The sequence below is a fragment of the Rana temporaria genome, chromosome 11 (assembly GCF_905171775.1).
Source record: "Rana temporaria chromosome 11, aRanTem1.1, whole genome shotgun sequence".
Taxonomy (NCBI): Eukaryota; Metazoa; Chordata; class Amphibia; order Anura; family Ranidae; genus Rana; species Rana temporaria.
Genome location: NC_053499.1, coordinates 143,283,237 through 143,300,117, shown reverse-complemented (window position 1 = coordinate 143,300,117; position 16,881 = coordinate 143,283,237). Strand labels below are relative to the sequence as shown.

Here is a 16,881-nt window from a genome sequence, read left to right as displayed (position 1 = left end):
GACAGGGAGTTGGCTTTGCTGGTTGGTAAAAGAGGGCCGGGGGTGAATCTTTACAGGACTGCAAATCTTTATTCTTCTGTATTTTATTGATGTATTTAGAGGATTTTCTGGAGCTCTGCTTTAAACTTGTTTCTTTACAACAAGGACCAAACCAGAGATGATCCTTGAGTCCCTTTTTTGTCCATGGACCTGCGTCCAAAACTCAGAGACTTTTCATTTTCAGTTGATGTCCTTGTTAAAAAATCACAACTCCACCAGGACGTTATGTAGGATAATTCTTCCCAGAAAGACAAAAATTCTCTAATTTCAGTAGAAATCTCAGAGTTAGGTCATTTACTCAGGTCTAGGTGGAAATCATTTTGGCAAAGTTGGTGATGCCGATAACATGGATGATGTTCTAGGGTACAGATAATACGAGTATAGGTGATGTTCTAGGGTACAGATAATACGAGTATAGGTGATGTTCTAGGGTACAGATAATACGAGTATAGGTGATGTTCTAGGGTACAGATAATACGAGTACAGATGATGTTCTAGGGTACAGATAATACGAGTATAGGTGATGTTCTAGGGTACAGATAATACGAGTACAGATGATGTTCTAGGTTACAGATAATACGAGTACAGGTGATGTTCTAGGGTACAGATAATACGAGTACAGGTGATGTTCTAGGGTACATATAATACGAGTACGGATGATGTTCTAGGGTACAGATAATACGAGTACAGATGATGTTCTAGGGTACAGATAATACGAGTACAGATGATGTTCTAGGGTACAGATAATACGAGTACAGATGATGTTCCATGAAGTGTGGAGCTCTATGGGGCCTATTATAAAATTTGTTGAAATATCCATATTACACCAGATTCAATGAATGTAAATTACCACCAAAATGTACAGAAAAAAAGGAGGTAGTGAACCCCTGAAATACTGACTAGCCTGATCTGGGATCTCACAGTAGTCAGTCACATGGCCATATCCATACCCTTTGACCTCCATGGTCTCAGTTATAGGAACAATAGGCCTCTTCTATAGAGATCACAAGGCCGAGTTCTAAAGCATTTACTGGTCATGTGACTGGCTACACCAGGGGTGCCCAACCAGTGGCCCGGGGGCCCCATGTGGCCCACGGAGCCCTCTGACGTGGCCCGTGACCTCCTGCTCTGGGATCGCAGCCACAGTGTGGGTAAACCGCAGAGCATCAATGTGAAAGCAGTCTTATGCCTTGTACACGCGATCGGAATTTCCGATGAAAAAAGTCAGACGGAATTTTTTTGTTGGATATTCCGACCGTGTTTGCCCCATCTGATTTTTTCCATCGGGAATTCCGACGGACTTAGAAAGAGAACAGGTTCTCTTTTTTTCCGACTAAAAAATTTTTTATCGCAAATTCCAATCCTCTGTGTGGAACTCCGATGGAGAAAAAAACATGCATGCTCAGAATCAAGTCGACGCATGCTTGGAAGCATTGAACTTCATTTTTCTCGGCTCGTCGTAGTGTAGTACGTCACCGCGTTTTGGACTGTTGGAATTTGGTGTGACAGTGTGTATGCAAGACAGCTTGAACTGAATTCCGTCAGAAAAATCCGTCTGAGTTTATTCCGACGGAAATTCTGATCGTGTGTGTATAGGGCATTAAGCCCTTTTCACGCCATTGGCCTGAACCAATCAGACCCTACATAGCGGCAGATGTAAACAGACTTTATTCCGTTTACGCCCACCTACCTCCAATTCGATCCACTAAAAAAAAAAAAAACAGAAGGGGATTTGTCCCCTTCCATCCGGGCGTATCGGAGGGCCTATAGCAGGGATATGCAATTAGCGGACCTCCAGCTGTTGCAAAACTACAAGTCCCATCATGCCTCTGGGTGTCATGCTTGTTGGGTGTCAGAGTCCTTCTATGCCTCATGGGAATTGTAGTTCTGCAACAGCTGGAGGTCCGCTAATTGCATATCCCTGGCCTATAGAGTAGCCGTGACCTTTCATCCAACCGCTCATTGTGGCCCGCAACCGGTTACCAAGTAGCTTAAGAGGCCCTCACTCTTCAAAAGTTTGGGCACCCCTTTGCTACACCTATGTTTCCAGGTTAGCCTGCTTTAAGCTTTACATCTGTTTGTCTCTAAGTATTGACTACATGCTGTATGTGTTCATATGGTGCAGGTACATGTCCCTCACATCTTTCTTTGTGTCTTTCACTTGCATGACAGCATCATAATGGCTCTGTGAGCTCCCACCACTGCATGACCAGGACTGCATAACCAGGATTGCATGGCCAGAATTGTATAACCGGGATTGAATGACCGATATAGCATGATCAAGAGTTGCATCCCAAGGATTGCGTGACCAGGATTGCGTCACCAGGATTGCTTGACCAGGACTGCATGACCAAGATTACATTTCCAGGATTGCATGATCAGGATTGCGTGATCAGGATTACATGATCAGGATTACATGATCAGGATTACATGATCAGGACTGCATGAACAGGACTGCATGACCAAGATGGCATGACCAGGGATGCATGAACAGGACTGCATGACCAGCATTACATGTCTGGGATTGCGTGACCAGGATTATATGACCAATTTTGCATGATCAAGAGTTGTATTAAAAGGATTGCATGGCCAGAATTGCATGACCAGAATTGCATGACGTTTAGCCAAGGTCCAATTGCTTGTCCAGCCAACACAAAGAAGGTCCTAGTCTTGCACGCAACTAACAACGCACCATCCTCTGCTTTGCAATAAGTGTCATTAAACAATTCCGTCCATTATAGGAATGTACGGATGGGTTCATGGGATCTATATGTAAATCTTTGTCTGATTCATGTTAAACATCTGTCTCCCTAAACACCCAATTTACTGACACATGCCGTAAAGAAGAGCCGAGACCTTCCATTGAACATCAGAAAGATCTCCCATTGGATTTCACTCCTGTCTAACCACAAGATTTCCATTTGCATATTTTAATAGAGAACAGACAACATTCAAAACACCAATAGAGTCTTTTTATGTCAATGTGCCAAGATTAGTGCAGAACAAATGTAAGAGCAGAGCAGCCCGAGAATGGATTTCACAATATGCCAGATGTTATTTTCCAGTGCCTTCAAATAAGGGAGCTCCTTGGCCATACACAAAGCAAAGGACAGCAAGCAGGAAAAGGGGTGAGATGAGTAAATACGATCATGGAAGAAACAATGTCATTTACAGAATTCATTTGTATCAGATATAGGCAGGGGGAACAAAAAGAAACCCATAGAAGACACATTGGGGGGGGGGCAGTGGGGAAATGGTCCTATTAGGGGGGTCCTATCAGAGGAATGATCCTATCAGAGGGGGCCTAAGATATCAGATCTGGTTGTAGATACATGGGTGATCTCTAGTAGTAGCTCACTCATGTTGCTAGCTTCTCCTATGAATATTCATAATTGTTATTGATTCATAGGCGTGTGCACGGGGTATGCCTGGTGTGCCTGGGCACACCCTAATCACCCTGTGCTAAGCAGATTCCCCCTGCTGCTTGCCTGCAGAGAAAGGGACTTGTCAATCTCTGTCCTAATTACCTTTCTCTTTTTCCAAAGTGAGACATTAGGGGTCTGTTTAGATCCCTAATATTTCACCAAAGCCCCCCACCGGGGCTCCTAAATTGTAAAAAATAATAAAGAATACTGTAAAAAAAAAAAAAAATTAAATAATAAAATTGTAAAAAAAAAGCTACTGACACCAATCTCTCCTCTACTGACGCCACCCACTGCTCTTCCAACACTGCCCATTGCCCTACAGCCCTATACAGTATATATACGGTATATAGTATGTGTGATTGAGCGCTGGGGGGCACACCCTAATGCAATACGCCTATGTATTGATTACACAAGATACATGTAGTATTGACACAATTGGAGTGTTGTATATTCAGATTAATCACTGCTACAAGTTGTGTGGTTTTCACTATAGGGAGCTATTCGTTCCATGATCCTATCAATCCATCACTAGTATTAGAAATTATATCTAGTAGTACTTGGTCACTTTCAGCTAGACTTATTCTCTAATGTTGAAGATGTTTTAGCTTCTGCACACTTCTTCAGTTCTAATGAGTGTTAATTTTGTCGACTAAAACGACTTAAACATTTCAGTTAACTAAATGAATACTATTTTTGGTCAACTAAAATACGACTAAAACCTAAACAATTGAGATGACTAAAATACGACTAAAACTAAAATGCTATTTTAATCAAAAGACTAAAATGTGACTGTAACGGTCAGGGGTTAACGCCGTTTACGATATTCCATTCCACCAACCCATGACAGCTTATCCGACACTCCAACAATCCAGCAGACACGATCCATTGGATTTCCCAGAATAACAAGACACAAGCTCTGTTTTCTGGTTCCAAACGAATGACACTTTAATGGTAAACTTCAGGCTTTTTATACAGTTAGCAACTAAAAAGCATGCTGCAGTAATCACAGGGACAATGACACACTCCACTCACAACATCACACAATGGGTGCTTAACGAGTCCCCCTCAATCCACATCTTAGACAGACTTTCTGACTCTGCGATAAGCTATTCCCACCTGCTACATAATCCACATCCCTTTAGTGAACATGAGTCAGACGTCTGACCTTTAGAGTGTGTTAAGTCACAACACATATTATCATCAATAGAACTTCACACAATGAGAGGCAAACTTAATTAGCACAATAGACAATAGAATGCAATCACAGCAAGCTTTTATCATTACAGCCAGGTAGACTTAATTAGCACCTCAACGGTCTATGTTCCACATTGAATGAACACTGTCCTATTGACCTGTTGGGGTCAGAATAAACCACTTGTAATATTTCAAGATATCCTGCAATACATGAATTATCATTACTGTCCCATCTCATGTAATCCAAGATATTTCTCAGTCATCCTATGCCCCTATTGGACATAGGATGACCCTAGACACAAGAGTCATTGGTGAAGCTGACACAGGAGTACCCCGCATCCTTCAAAAGTCTCTGGGTATCACGGGCCATACCGTTACAGGGACTAAAACTGAAATGCCATGTTAGTCAAAAGACTAAAACTAAAATGAAATTTTACTTCAAAATGAACTCTGATCTGTAGTGCATGCTCATACCTCAATGCCATAAATAATAACATAATCGATTCTTCACTCCAGCAGTATATAATGAATTTGGAAATTGTAGAGAAATGTTAACTAATGCATTACAATTTAATTACACCCATTAGATTTTGGACGACTAAAATTAGTTTTAGCCGACTAAAATGTACTGGAGATTTTAGTAGACTAAAACGTAGGACATTTTAGTCGAACTACAATATACTTGAGATTTAGTCGACTCAATACGACTAAAACTAAAACAATTGCAGAAAACTAAAATGGCGTTTTAGTCCTAAAACTAAAACTAAATCGAAATTTGCTGCCAAAATTAACACTAGTTCTAATGAGTGTCAGGAAGATATCCCAACATTTATATCCACACAGGTAGCCCCGACATCTTCATCCAACCACCATGGAATGTGTCAAGGCAGATGTTGATTGTCCAAGAACAGGATAGAAGGTATGAAAGTTGTCGAACGCCCCTGAATGCCAAACAAATATGGGATGAAGTACAACTAGAACAGGGTGGTCTCCCATCTTTCACACCTCCCATCCTGGTCTTGGACAATTACCATCTGCCCGGGCACATTCCATGGTTATTGAATACAGGTGTCTGTGTTACCAGTATTGGTTATAGATACTGGGGCATCTTCTTGGCACAGAGGATGGGATTATGTATCTAAAACAAGGGAGTTCAACAACCTTCACACCTCCCATCCTGTTCATGGACATCAACACCTATGCAGACTTCCTGACACCAAGGATGGGATGTTGTAAAGAAAACAGAATTTTCCACAACCTTCACTCCTCCCGTCCTGCTCTGGGCAATCGACATCTGCCTTGACACATTTCATAGTGAATAAAAGAAGACGTTGGTGCTACCTGTGCAGATAGAGATGTTGGGGTGTATTCCTGGCACTAATCAGAACTAATCAGAAGTTGATTCAAGCGTCTTCAACCTACAGGACAAGTCCAGTTGAATGTGACTTCTACTACTAGATCTTCAATGACCAGGGTCTACTCTATGGTAATCTTCAGAGATATTATTAGAAATGAATTAGCTGCAGTTATAGTGATCAGGCTACTTAATATCAGGGCCGTTTGAAGGAATTTGGGGGCCCCAAGCAAAATGGGGGCCCCCAAGCACCCCCCCCCCCGCATGCAAAGCCTACGTTAACGATACACAATTTTTTTTTCTATTCTTACCTCCCCTATCTTCCCTATAGGCTGCCGCTGTAGCGTGGCCGAGCTCCTCTTCCCCCTGCCTCTTCCCCAGTCCCCTATCAGATAGTGCCCGGGCCGGGTACCGTGTGGTACAGGAGATTCAGTTTCCTGTCTTCCCGGCCAGACTGAAAGGAGGTGAGCACTCAGTGTGCACTTCCTGTCAGTCCGGCCGGGAACAGGAAACTGAATCTCCTGTACCACGCGCGGTACCCGGCCAGACTGATAGGACTCCAGGTGGAAGGAAGAGGAGCTTGGCCACGCTACATCCTGGGAAGGGGAATTTGGGGGCCCCAGGCCAGCTCGGAGCCCCAAGCAATTGTTTGTTTTGCCTGTCCTGTAGCGACGGGTCTGCTTAATATCACCCATGTAGTCAGGGCGGTCTTAATGGCATCATGGGCCCCTGGGCAAAGTAATGCTCTGGGGCCCCTACAATGATGACAGTGCAGATAAACAGACATCAAGTAGGTAGGAGGCAGATGGCCTCCCCTGTGTATCTATCACTCTCAGTGCCATCATGGGGCCCCCAATTTCAGGGCAGCGTGGGCTCAAGGACCAGCTGCTTTTGGGGGAAAAAACAGGGGCCCCCCATGTCGCTGGGGCCCCTGGGCAGTGCCCCCTCATTAAGACAGCCCTGCATGTAGTGAACTCACCCCAGGAATTCAGTCCTTATTATTTTCCTTGCATGTAATTGGGTATTCTTTTTCAATTGAAGCTTTCCTTATTTACAGAGTCCAGGAGCAACTCCACTTGCAGAGTGCAAAGTGCACAGTCTATTTGCCTTTAGTAAATCAACCCCAGAATCTCTGCGTTAGCAGTAAAAAGGTGTTATCTAGACTGGAGTGGACATGCCAAAGATTGGCCATGTGACCAATGAGCCGTCCATGACCCAACCAGGTCACTGTCCAGTCCAGAAGACTACTGACATTTTTATATAACGACCTGTGAATGTTTTTTAAAAGCTTTTTTTTTTAATATAAAACAAATCGGAAAGGTATTCTTTTTGACCTCGTAACTCTCATATTGGAGAAATGCAGGTGAAAGTTGGAGGCATGTAGGTGGAAGTGAAGATATGCAGGTAAAGTGCCAAGCACTGTATGAATTATAGGGGACCTGTCACAATGGCTGGGATGAAGGCTGCTTCTGCCCTGTCCCTGTGTGCACTGCTACTTCCAGGAGGACATTGAATGAGATGCTACTACACAATCACCACTATGGAATCAGCAGGTACTTAGTAATGGACAGAGGCAGCCAGCCAATGACAGATCCCTCTAATCAGGCTTTGTGTGCAGTATCTGCGCTCACCAGTGATTTCCTGGTGTTCTGCCATGTTTCAGGGTCACATCACCAGCGTAGGATTCATTGTCTACCGTGAGAGTCGCTCCAGCAGCAGACGTTCCCGAGAACTTTTGTAAATCAATGAATGTAACATAAAGTCTCATAAATATATATTTATAGAGTATGTATCAGACTTTGGGGATGTATTTTTGTATGTTACAATTATTATTATTTGTGTGTGACAACATTTTATAACAGAATAAAGTTTTGATAATCCACTGCTGCGTCTCTCCAGTCTCCTGGCTGGTCTTTGTTCTTTTGTCATCTGCAGTATGTATTGTATTCATTTTCATTCATGCCCATTCACACCCAGGGATGGACTGGCCATCGGGACTACCAGGAGATTCCCGGTGGGCCGATGGCTCTGTGGTGCGGCTTCAGTAACAGCGGACCGCCGCCCCCCCTCCGCTCCTCTGTCTCTCCCTCCCCGCAGCGCTCACCTCCTCTCCCTCCCCGCAGCGCTCACCTCCTCTCCCTCCCCGCAGCGCTCACCTCCTCTCCCTCCCCGCAGCGCTCACCTCCTCTCCCTTCCCGCAGCGCTCACCTCCTCTCCCTTCCCGCAGCGCTCACCTCCTCTCCCTCCCCGCAGCGCTCACCTCCTCTCCCTTCCCGCAGCGCTCACCTCCTCTCCCTCCCCGCAGCGCTCACCTCCTCTCCCTTCCCGCAGCGCTCACCTCCTCTCCCTCCCCGCAGCGCTCACCTCCTCTCCCTCCCTCCGCAGTGCTCACCTCCTCTCCCTCCCCGCAGCGCTCACCTCCTCTCCCTCCACGCAGCGCTCACCTCCTCTCCCTCCCCGCAGTGCTCACCTCCTCTCCCTTCCCGCAGCGCTCAGCTCCTCTCCCTTCCCGCGGCGCTCACCTCCTCTCCCTGGCACTGAGAAGCTCATCATACGTTCCGAAAGGACGGCGGCCACACACAGCTGTGACATAAGCTTCCTCGGCACTCGTTCTCCTGGTCTTTCCTTCCCCCACTCTCCAACCTGTCTGCTGCCGTGGAGAAGCTATATGGAGAGCCAGGGCCGATGGCTCTGTGGTGCGGCTTCAGTAACAGCGGACCGCCGCTCCCCTCCGCTCCTCTGTCTCTCCCTCCCTGCAGCGCTCACCTCCTCTCCCTCCCCGCAGCGCTCGCCTCCTCTCCCTTCCCGCAGCGCTCACCTCCTCTCCCTCCCCGCAGCGCTCACCTCCTCTCCCTTCCCGCAGCGCTCACCTCCTCTCCCTTTCCACGGCGCTCACCTCCTCTCCCTTCCCGCAGCGCTCAACTTCTCTCCCTCCCCGCAGCGCTCACCTCCTCTCCCTTCCCGCAGCGCTCACCTCCTCTCCCTTCCCGCAGCGCTCACCTCCTCTCCCTCCCCGCAGCGCTCACCTCCTCTCCCTTCCCGCAGCGCTCACCTCCTCTCCCTTCCCGTGGTGCTCACCTCCTCTCCCTGGCACTGAGAAGCTCATCATACGTTCCGAAAGGACGGCGGCCACGCACAGCTGTGACATAAGCTTCCTCGGCACTCGTTCTCCTGGTCTTTCCTTCCCCCGCTCTCCAACCTGTCTGCTGCCGTGGAGAATCTATATGGAGAGCGGGGGAAGGAAAGACCAGGAGAACGAGTGCCCGAGGAAGCTTATGTCACAGCTGTGTGTGGCCGCCGTCCTTCCGGATCGTAGGATGAGCTTAATGTGCGACTCTCGAGGAACGTGTCTGTATTCAGTCACGCTGAAGTTAACTAGCCAGGGAGAGTAGGTAAGCGCTGCGGGGGACCAGAGCATCATTGGGGGTGATAGAGGCGCATGGGGGACCATAGCATCACGGGGGGAATAATGGTGCATGGGGGACCACAGAGGCGCATGGGGGACCAGAGCATCATGGGGGGGGGAGAGGCGCATGGGGGAGCAGAGCATCATGGGGGTGGGATAAAGAAGCATGGGGGACCAGAGCTTCATGGGGGGGATAGAGGCACATGGAGGACCAGAGCATAATGGGGGGATAGAGGCGCATGGGGAACCAGAGCATCATGGGGGGGAATAGAGGCGCATGGGGGACCAGAGCAGCACATGAGGGACCAGCACAGCATGGGGGGGAAATAGAGGGGCATGGGGGACCAGAGTAGCATGGGGGGGGGAATAGAGGAGCATAGGGGGGACCAGCAAAGCATGGGGGGGCCAGAGCAGCAGGGAGGGAATACAAAAGCATGGGGGGGACCAGAGGAGCATGAGGGTACAGATGAGCAGGGAGGACCAGGTGAGCATGGGGGGAACAGAAAATCAGATGCGGAATGCAGAAGAAACATTTCCACTCCTGCTGGCCACCATCTGGCCCCCCTAAAATCTAAAGGACAATAAACTGGCCCTTGTTTAGAAAGTTTGGAGACCCCTGAGTTAGAGGAATACTGGGCACTGTCAGTCAGTGAAAGGAATTCTGGGCACTACCAGTCAGAGGATTCCCTGGCGCTGCCAATCAGTGACAGGAATCTTGAGCAATGCTGGTAAATTAAAGGAATCCCATACAGTCAATGCCAGTCAGTGGGAAGGATCCCAGGCAATGCCAGTCGGTGGGAAGGATCCCAGGCAATGCCAGTTGGTGAACAGATGTTGGACAGTAGGACGAATTCTGGGCACCGCACGGCTCTCTTTTATTGGATTTAACTAGCATACAAGCGGAGTTGGTTGAAATAGAGGAAATTCCACATTCCAGGGATTATTCCTGGTGGGATCATTGTACAGCTCAGTGTACAGAGTTCAGCGGTCTGGGTGAAGTCTGTAGTACACAGTGTACAAAGTAAAGATGTTTTTGGTTTTAATATAGCTGAGATTCGGTGGATTCCAGATGCATCAGAGATCCAAGGGTGGCTGTCCTCCCAGGAATCCCCAACAAGGGTGGAAAGGACATTATGGGGTTGATTTACTAGACCTGGTGCACTCAGTATCTGGTGCAGCTCTGCATGGTAGCCAGGCCCGTCGCTACAGGACAGGCAAAACAAACAATTGCTTGGGGCCCGAGCTGGCCTGGGGCCCCCAACTTCCCCTTCCCAGGCTGTAGCGTGGTCAAGCTCCTCTTCCTTCCACCTGGAGTCCTGTCAGTCTGACCGGGTACCGCGCGTGGTACAGGAGATTCCGTTTCCTGTTCCCGGCCGGACTGACAGGAAGTGCACACTGAGTGCTCACTTCCTTTCAGTCCGGCCGGGAAGACAGGAAACTGAATCTCCTGTACCACGCATGGTACCCGGCACTATCTGATAGGGAACTGGGGAAGAGGAACTCGGCCACGCTACAGCGGCAGCCTACAGGGAAGAACGGGAGGTAAGAATAGAAAAAAAATTAGTGTAGCGTTAACGTAGGCTTTGCATGCGGGGGGGTGCTTGGGGGCCCCCATTTTGCTTGGGGCCCCCATATTCCTTCAAACGGCCCTGATGGTAGCCAACCAGCTTGTTCAATAAAGTTTTGACAATAAAACCTGGAAACTGATTGGTTTCTGTACACAGCTGCACCAGATTTTGCACTCTGTAGTTTCAGTAATCTCCCCCATAATGTCACACATAGAACCATTATACATTCATATCATGTACAACCACCATCTAGAGGTCCATTCTCCCCTCACCGCCATCTCCTGCATGGGCTCCCTCCTGCGTACATCAGCAGGATGTCTGATTGGTTCCTGATGGTCCATTAACATCCATCCATAGGGCTCCACTCATGGCCTCGTGGATATAAATATAGGAGCTGATAAGTGAGAGGTAGTGGAGAAAAACGAACTGTGTGAGACTGTGATGGATTCTTACACTGGCTGGTCACAGGGTGAAAGGCAGCAGGATGACCTTGTGAGAATGTGATGGATTTTTACAGTAGCTGGTCACAGAGTGAGAGGCAGCCAAAGTCTTTATATAGTGTGCCATCCCTGGACCAGCACCTTAGTCCAAGATATAACTGAAGACACCCAAAAAAAAAAATGGTTCCAGCCATGGGCATCCGCTGAAATTTTTTCAGAGGGGGGCGCTTCGGCAGCGGTGATACAGAGTCGCATTTTACCCTTTCTTTGACCGCTAGCTAAAAGCGCCCCCCCCCCCACGTTAAAATGTAAAAACACCCCACTGTGCACCCTGAATCTTTCAATATCTCTTTGTCACTACTGTGTACTCTCCACAACTGCACCTCTGGACCCCTTTACATTACACAGCACCCCACAGCTCTGGCCCCCTTTACATTACACAGCACCCACAGCTCTGGCCCCCTTTACATTACACAGCACCCTGCATCACTGCCCCCCTTTACATTACACAGCACCCTGCATCACTGCCCCCTTTACATTACACAGCACCCCTTTCCCTTGACTGAAACAACTATATTGACAGTATATTTATTTCAGGTCTAAAAGAGGAACCTTTTCGAATGAGGGACAAATGGATTTGATTCCAGAAGAGGGACAGGCACTCTAAATAAGGGACAACTAGAGGGGAGGGTAGCGCTGCAGTCACCGCTTAAATCGGCCCCAGGCCCAGTTCGGCCCTGCTCCTGACTCTCCCTGGCGATTCCAGGGGGGGGGGCAAACGACCCCCCTTGCCCTATGAAGCGGACGCCCATGGTTCCAGCCTAGGGTGAAGGATGATGTAAGCAATGTAAATAGGGAGTACCAGAATCTCTTTAAAAGGTAATAAATATCTGTATTCATCTTACACATGACTTATTGGACTTCAAAAGCTGTTATAAGGTCAGATGATGGGTCTGCTTATCTTTCCTCTATCTCCTGTAAGTGTCCTGTATGGTCTCTGGCTCCTGACTGGCTAAGAAAGAAGCTTGAAGCGGTGTGGGGAGCCAGAAGAGCCTTGGATGGGGGGCACGGATGTGCAACAGGTAAGACACCTGCAGTGGGATTCTCAGAGCAAAAGACAACACAGGAGTGATCATTTCCTAATTCCTGGGACTCTCTCTGATAAAGGTAGAATCACTGATAAACAATTCATTCCTGAGTGTATACCTCAGCTTGGGCTTTTGAGGTCTGTAAATAACTATCAGCAAAAGGAAAGATATAGAAAGATATAGATGTGAAAAGGAGTCTATGGGTTTGATTTACTAAAGGCAAATAGCCTGTGCCCTTTGAAAAGTGCAAGAGCATTTGCCCATAACTCTACCTGCTGTCTGAAAAGGTAAGTACAAATTATATTAATAATGCAATGGTTCTCATTTACCCGCTACAAGAAAGAAAACCATATTTTTAGGAATTATACATTTAAAATGGGTCGTAATTTAATTTTTTTAAAGTAAAGGGGGATTTATAGTGTGAGGTGTGTTGTCATATAAAATCTGTTCAGAAAACTTTCTTGCTTGTGTCTGTGTATGATCTATTACAGCGGGTATGTACGAGGTTTCTTTGTTTAGTGTTACGAAGTTTGGAGTTTATTTTACAGTGACATCAATGTTATTATGAACAGATGGTAAGTTATAAAACGTGTGTGGTTTATACTTCCTATGTTTATAAATAACAAGGAGAGGCTATGTGATCCCAGATTGTTTTTTTGACCCATTGATATTTGTTTCTTCTCGGAGTTTAGGATTTAATGAAAGTGTCTAAACCATAAAAACAACAATGTAATAGATTTTGAAGCCATGAGCAACATTGTAGCAGCTGCAAATCTCTGTTGGCTTTCTTTGGAAACCCGGATACAGAGTTGCTGTTGTAGCTGAATAAACTAAAAAAAAAAAAACATTGAAAGGTTGCATATTTATAGCAGAAGAGACTATGGGGCAGTGGCGGCTGGTGATTTTATTTTGAGGGGGGCAGAAAACAATCACCCCCTGAGCAGCACCCCTCCGGCACTTACCCCATTGGCGGTGGCAGGTGGCAGGCAGCGTGGCGTAGCGGCTCCTCCCATCCTGTTCCTAGGCATCCAAGAGGATTGCCTGTCCTTTCAGCCAATCGGGTGACTGGTGTCAAAACCGGCTTCCTGATTGGCCAGGAGGAGGATCTGTGTTACAACAGCGAATGCCACCTGGGTGGGATCCACGGGAGGGCTGGGCCAGGGGGTAGGGTGGCAATTGCCTCCCAGGCCACCTCAATTTATGTCCAAAATGTCCGGCAGCCACTGCCCACTACCATTTTCTTTTTTATTCTGGTCTAGGAAGTTGGGCCGGGGGCACGGCCATGGCGACCGACCACTAGCTGTTGCATTCCGTGCTCAAGTGGGTGGAAAACAGAGCAGCGCAGAGGAAACCACAACTGCCTGGGACCGGATTCTTGGAAGCAGGCAGAGGCAGGGCGTGCCTGGGAGTCAAGACGTGGCGTGCAAGGACCTGCTGAGCTGAGATCACTGAGGTGAGAGACCCTTACACCCCTAACTGACCCTCCATCTCCCCCCCATACAACCCATGTAACCTTCCCCAGTGATCAGGCTGCATTGATGGGCACTGGCGAGGCTGCATTGAAAAACCAGGTGGGCCATGGATGGTGAGCTGATTCGGCGGTTCAATGGGCCACTTGACTGTACTTGCCCCCCAGGCCTAAGGCTGCCAGTCCTCACCTGGTGGGATCAGAGTGCACTCTCTGTGACCCGATCCCACCCTATATTGAAGCCTATTAGAGCTCTAATCAGTGCTTTAAAAAACAGCCCCCCGCCCGCATTGGAATCTATGCACCGGTGTCCTAAAAGGTGCAGATGGGGAGGGAGGGCGGCGCCCGTGCGCCCTTAATGGATGGGCCACCCCTGCTATGGGGTTGATTTACTAAAGGCAAATAGACTGTTTCTCTGCAGTTGCTCCAGAGTTTAGTAAATGAGGTAAAGCTTCACATTGGATGATGGAAGTCAGCAGGGCTCTTGCTCATTTACTAAGCTCTAGAGCAGGGGTCTCAAAACTTTTCAAATAAAGGGCCACTTTAATGTTATTCAGACTTTAGGAGGGCCAAATTGTGGCCAGCAGGGGCAGAAAATGTCACGGGTCCAGCATCAGTGAGAATAAATGTGGCTTCAGGGTTGGTGGTCAACAGGAGGAGGAGTATTCCCCCTATTAGTAGGAGGAATAGTATCCCATTATTGGTACCGGTGGAAGATATAGTGCCCCATTGTTGGTGTCAGTGGGAGAAATAGTGCCTCATATCAGTGGGAGGAATTGTGCCCCAAGGGCTGGATAAAGGCTAGCAAAGGGCCACATCTGGCCCTCGGGCCGCAGTTTGGAGACCCCTGCTCTAGAGCAACTGCATTAGATAGGTATCTGCTCCCCCCTCCCCCTGAAAGGGGCCAAATGTGACACCGGAGGGGGGGGAGGCTTCTGAAAAGAGGAAGTTCCATTTTTGGGTGGAACTCCGCTTTAAATTCCATTTCACACAGACGTTCTGATCAGGACTGAAAAACTGAAAGGCGGACCCAATCGGAACCTCCATTCTTCTCTATGGAGCAGCAGGTATAAACATACATGTGTCATTACATGTTTAGCTCAGTGTACAGTCTTGGCATGGTTCTGTACCAGAACAACGTAATTACCATGTGCATGAGCAGCTCTTTCTACACTTTTGTCACAATTCTGCGGCGGGATGAAGTAACTCTTATGTATATGCTATGCTCTGTGTACAACCTCGCCATAATTCTGTACCAAGACAAAGTAAATAGTTTCCATGTGCATCCTGGCCCATCCAATCAAGGCGGCCAAAGACTTCGAACCTGGAAGAAGACCTGATCAAGATGGAAGCGCCAGCCGTGGAGAACTGGGAGGACATCTCAGCACTGCTGAGGATCACTTTATTAGGTCAGCCTGCAACCCCCCTGTCCTCCCCTCCACCTGGATGCAACCCCCCCTGTCCTCCCCTCCACCTGGCTGCAACCACCCTGTTCTCCCCTCCACCTGGCTGCAGCCACCCTTTCCTCCCCTCCACCTGGCTGCAACCCCCTATCCTCCCCTCCACCTGGCTGCATCCACCCTTTCCTCCCTCCACCTGGCTGCATCCACCCTTTCCTCCCTCCACCTGGCTGCATCCACCCTGTCCTCCCCTCCACCCGGCTGCAACCCCCCTGTCCTCCCCTCCACCTGGCTGCAACCCCCCTGTCCTCCCCTCCACCTGGCTGCAACCACCCTGTTCTCCCCTCCACCTGGCTGCAGCCACCCTTTCCTCCCCTCTACCTGGCTGCAACCCCCTGTCCTCCCCTCCACCTGGCTGCATCCACCCTTTCCTCCCTCCACCTGGCTGCATCCACCCTGTCCTCCCCTCCACCCGGCTGCATCCACCCTGTCCTCCCCTCCATCTGGCTGAATCCACCCTTTCCTCCCTCCACCTGGCTGCATCCACCCTGTCCTCCCCTCCACCCGGCTGCATCCACCCTGTCCTCCCCTCCATCTGGCTGAATCCACCCTGTCCTCCCCTCCACCCGGCTGCATCCACCCTGTCCTCCCCTCCACCCGGCTGCATCCACCCTGTCCTCCCCTCCATCTGGCTGAATCCACCCTGTCCTCCCCTCCACCCGGCTGCATCCACCCTGTCCTCCCCTCCACCTGGCTGCATCCACCCTGTTCTCCCCTCCACCTGGCTGCAGCCACCCTTTCCTCCCCTCCACCTGGCTGCAACCCCCTGTCCTCCCCTCCACCTGGCTACATCCACCCTGTCCTCCCCTCCACCCGGCTGCATCCACCCTGTCCTCCCCTCCATCTGGCTGAATCCACCCTGTCCTCCCCTCCACCCGGCTGCATCCACCCTGTCCTCCCCTCCACATGGCTGCATCCACCCTGTCCTCCCCTCCACCTGGCTGCTCCCACACAGTAATAATTGAAATAATGCGCTTCAATCATCCTGACACCATATTACCCATGGTGCCGTGATGATTGATGCGCTAACACCAGCCATTGCCCCTACAAATTGCCTGCAGAAATTTTGACAGTGCCCCTACTGAGATTAGACTCTGGATCCGCCCCTAGGTCAGTACAACATTGTGGCAAAAATCTCTCGAGAGCCCAAATGATTAAATTTGTTGTGGACGTTGACCCTTCCTAAATACGTCTACATCTCCTCTAAGGTTCTCCCATACCCCCCCACCACAAAAATCACAGAGACGGCTTATTACAGTACAAGTTTTATTAATACTGGATCTTCACAGTGCGGAGTTACCAATCAGCGTGATTGTGAGTGAAAAATAGGGATGACTATAAAAAAGAATCATTTGGCTTTTAAATTAATAAAAAAAGTAAAAGAAAAAAGGCATGAGTGAGGAAGAGAACGTAACTCAAAAATAACTTAAAAAAAAGTA

General features: G+C 48.6%; 1 protein-coding gene across 2 annotated transcripts in view; it reads left to right on the top strand.

The window, feature by feature from the left end:
* The window catches only part of IL34 (interleukin 34), a 36,529-nt gene extending 33,554 nt beyond the window's left edge, over positions 1-2,975 (top strand). For both annotated transcript variants that reach the window (XM_040329315.1, XM_040329316.1), the window contains exon 7: positions 2,212-2,975. In XM_040329315.1, coding sequence (XP_040185249.1) covers positions 2,212-2,219 — 8 coding nt within the window. In that variant the 3' untranslated portion in view covers positions 2,220-2,975. The remainder of the gene's footprint in view (positions 1-2,211) is intronic.
* Positions 2,976-16,881: the final 13,906 nt, after the last annotated feature.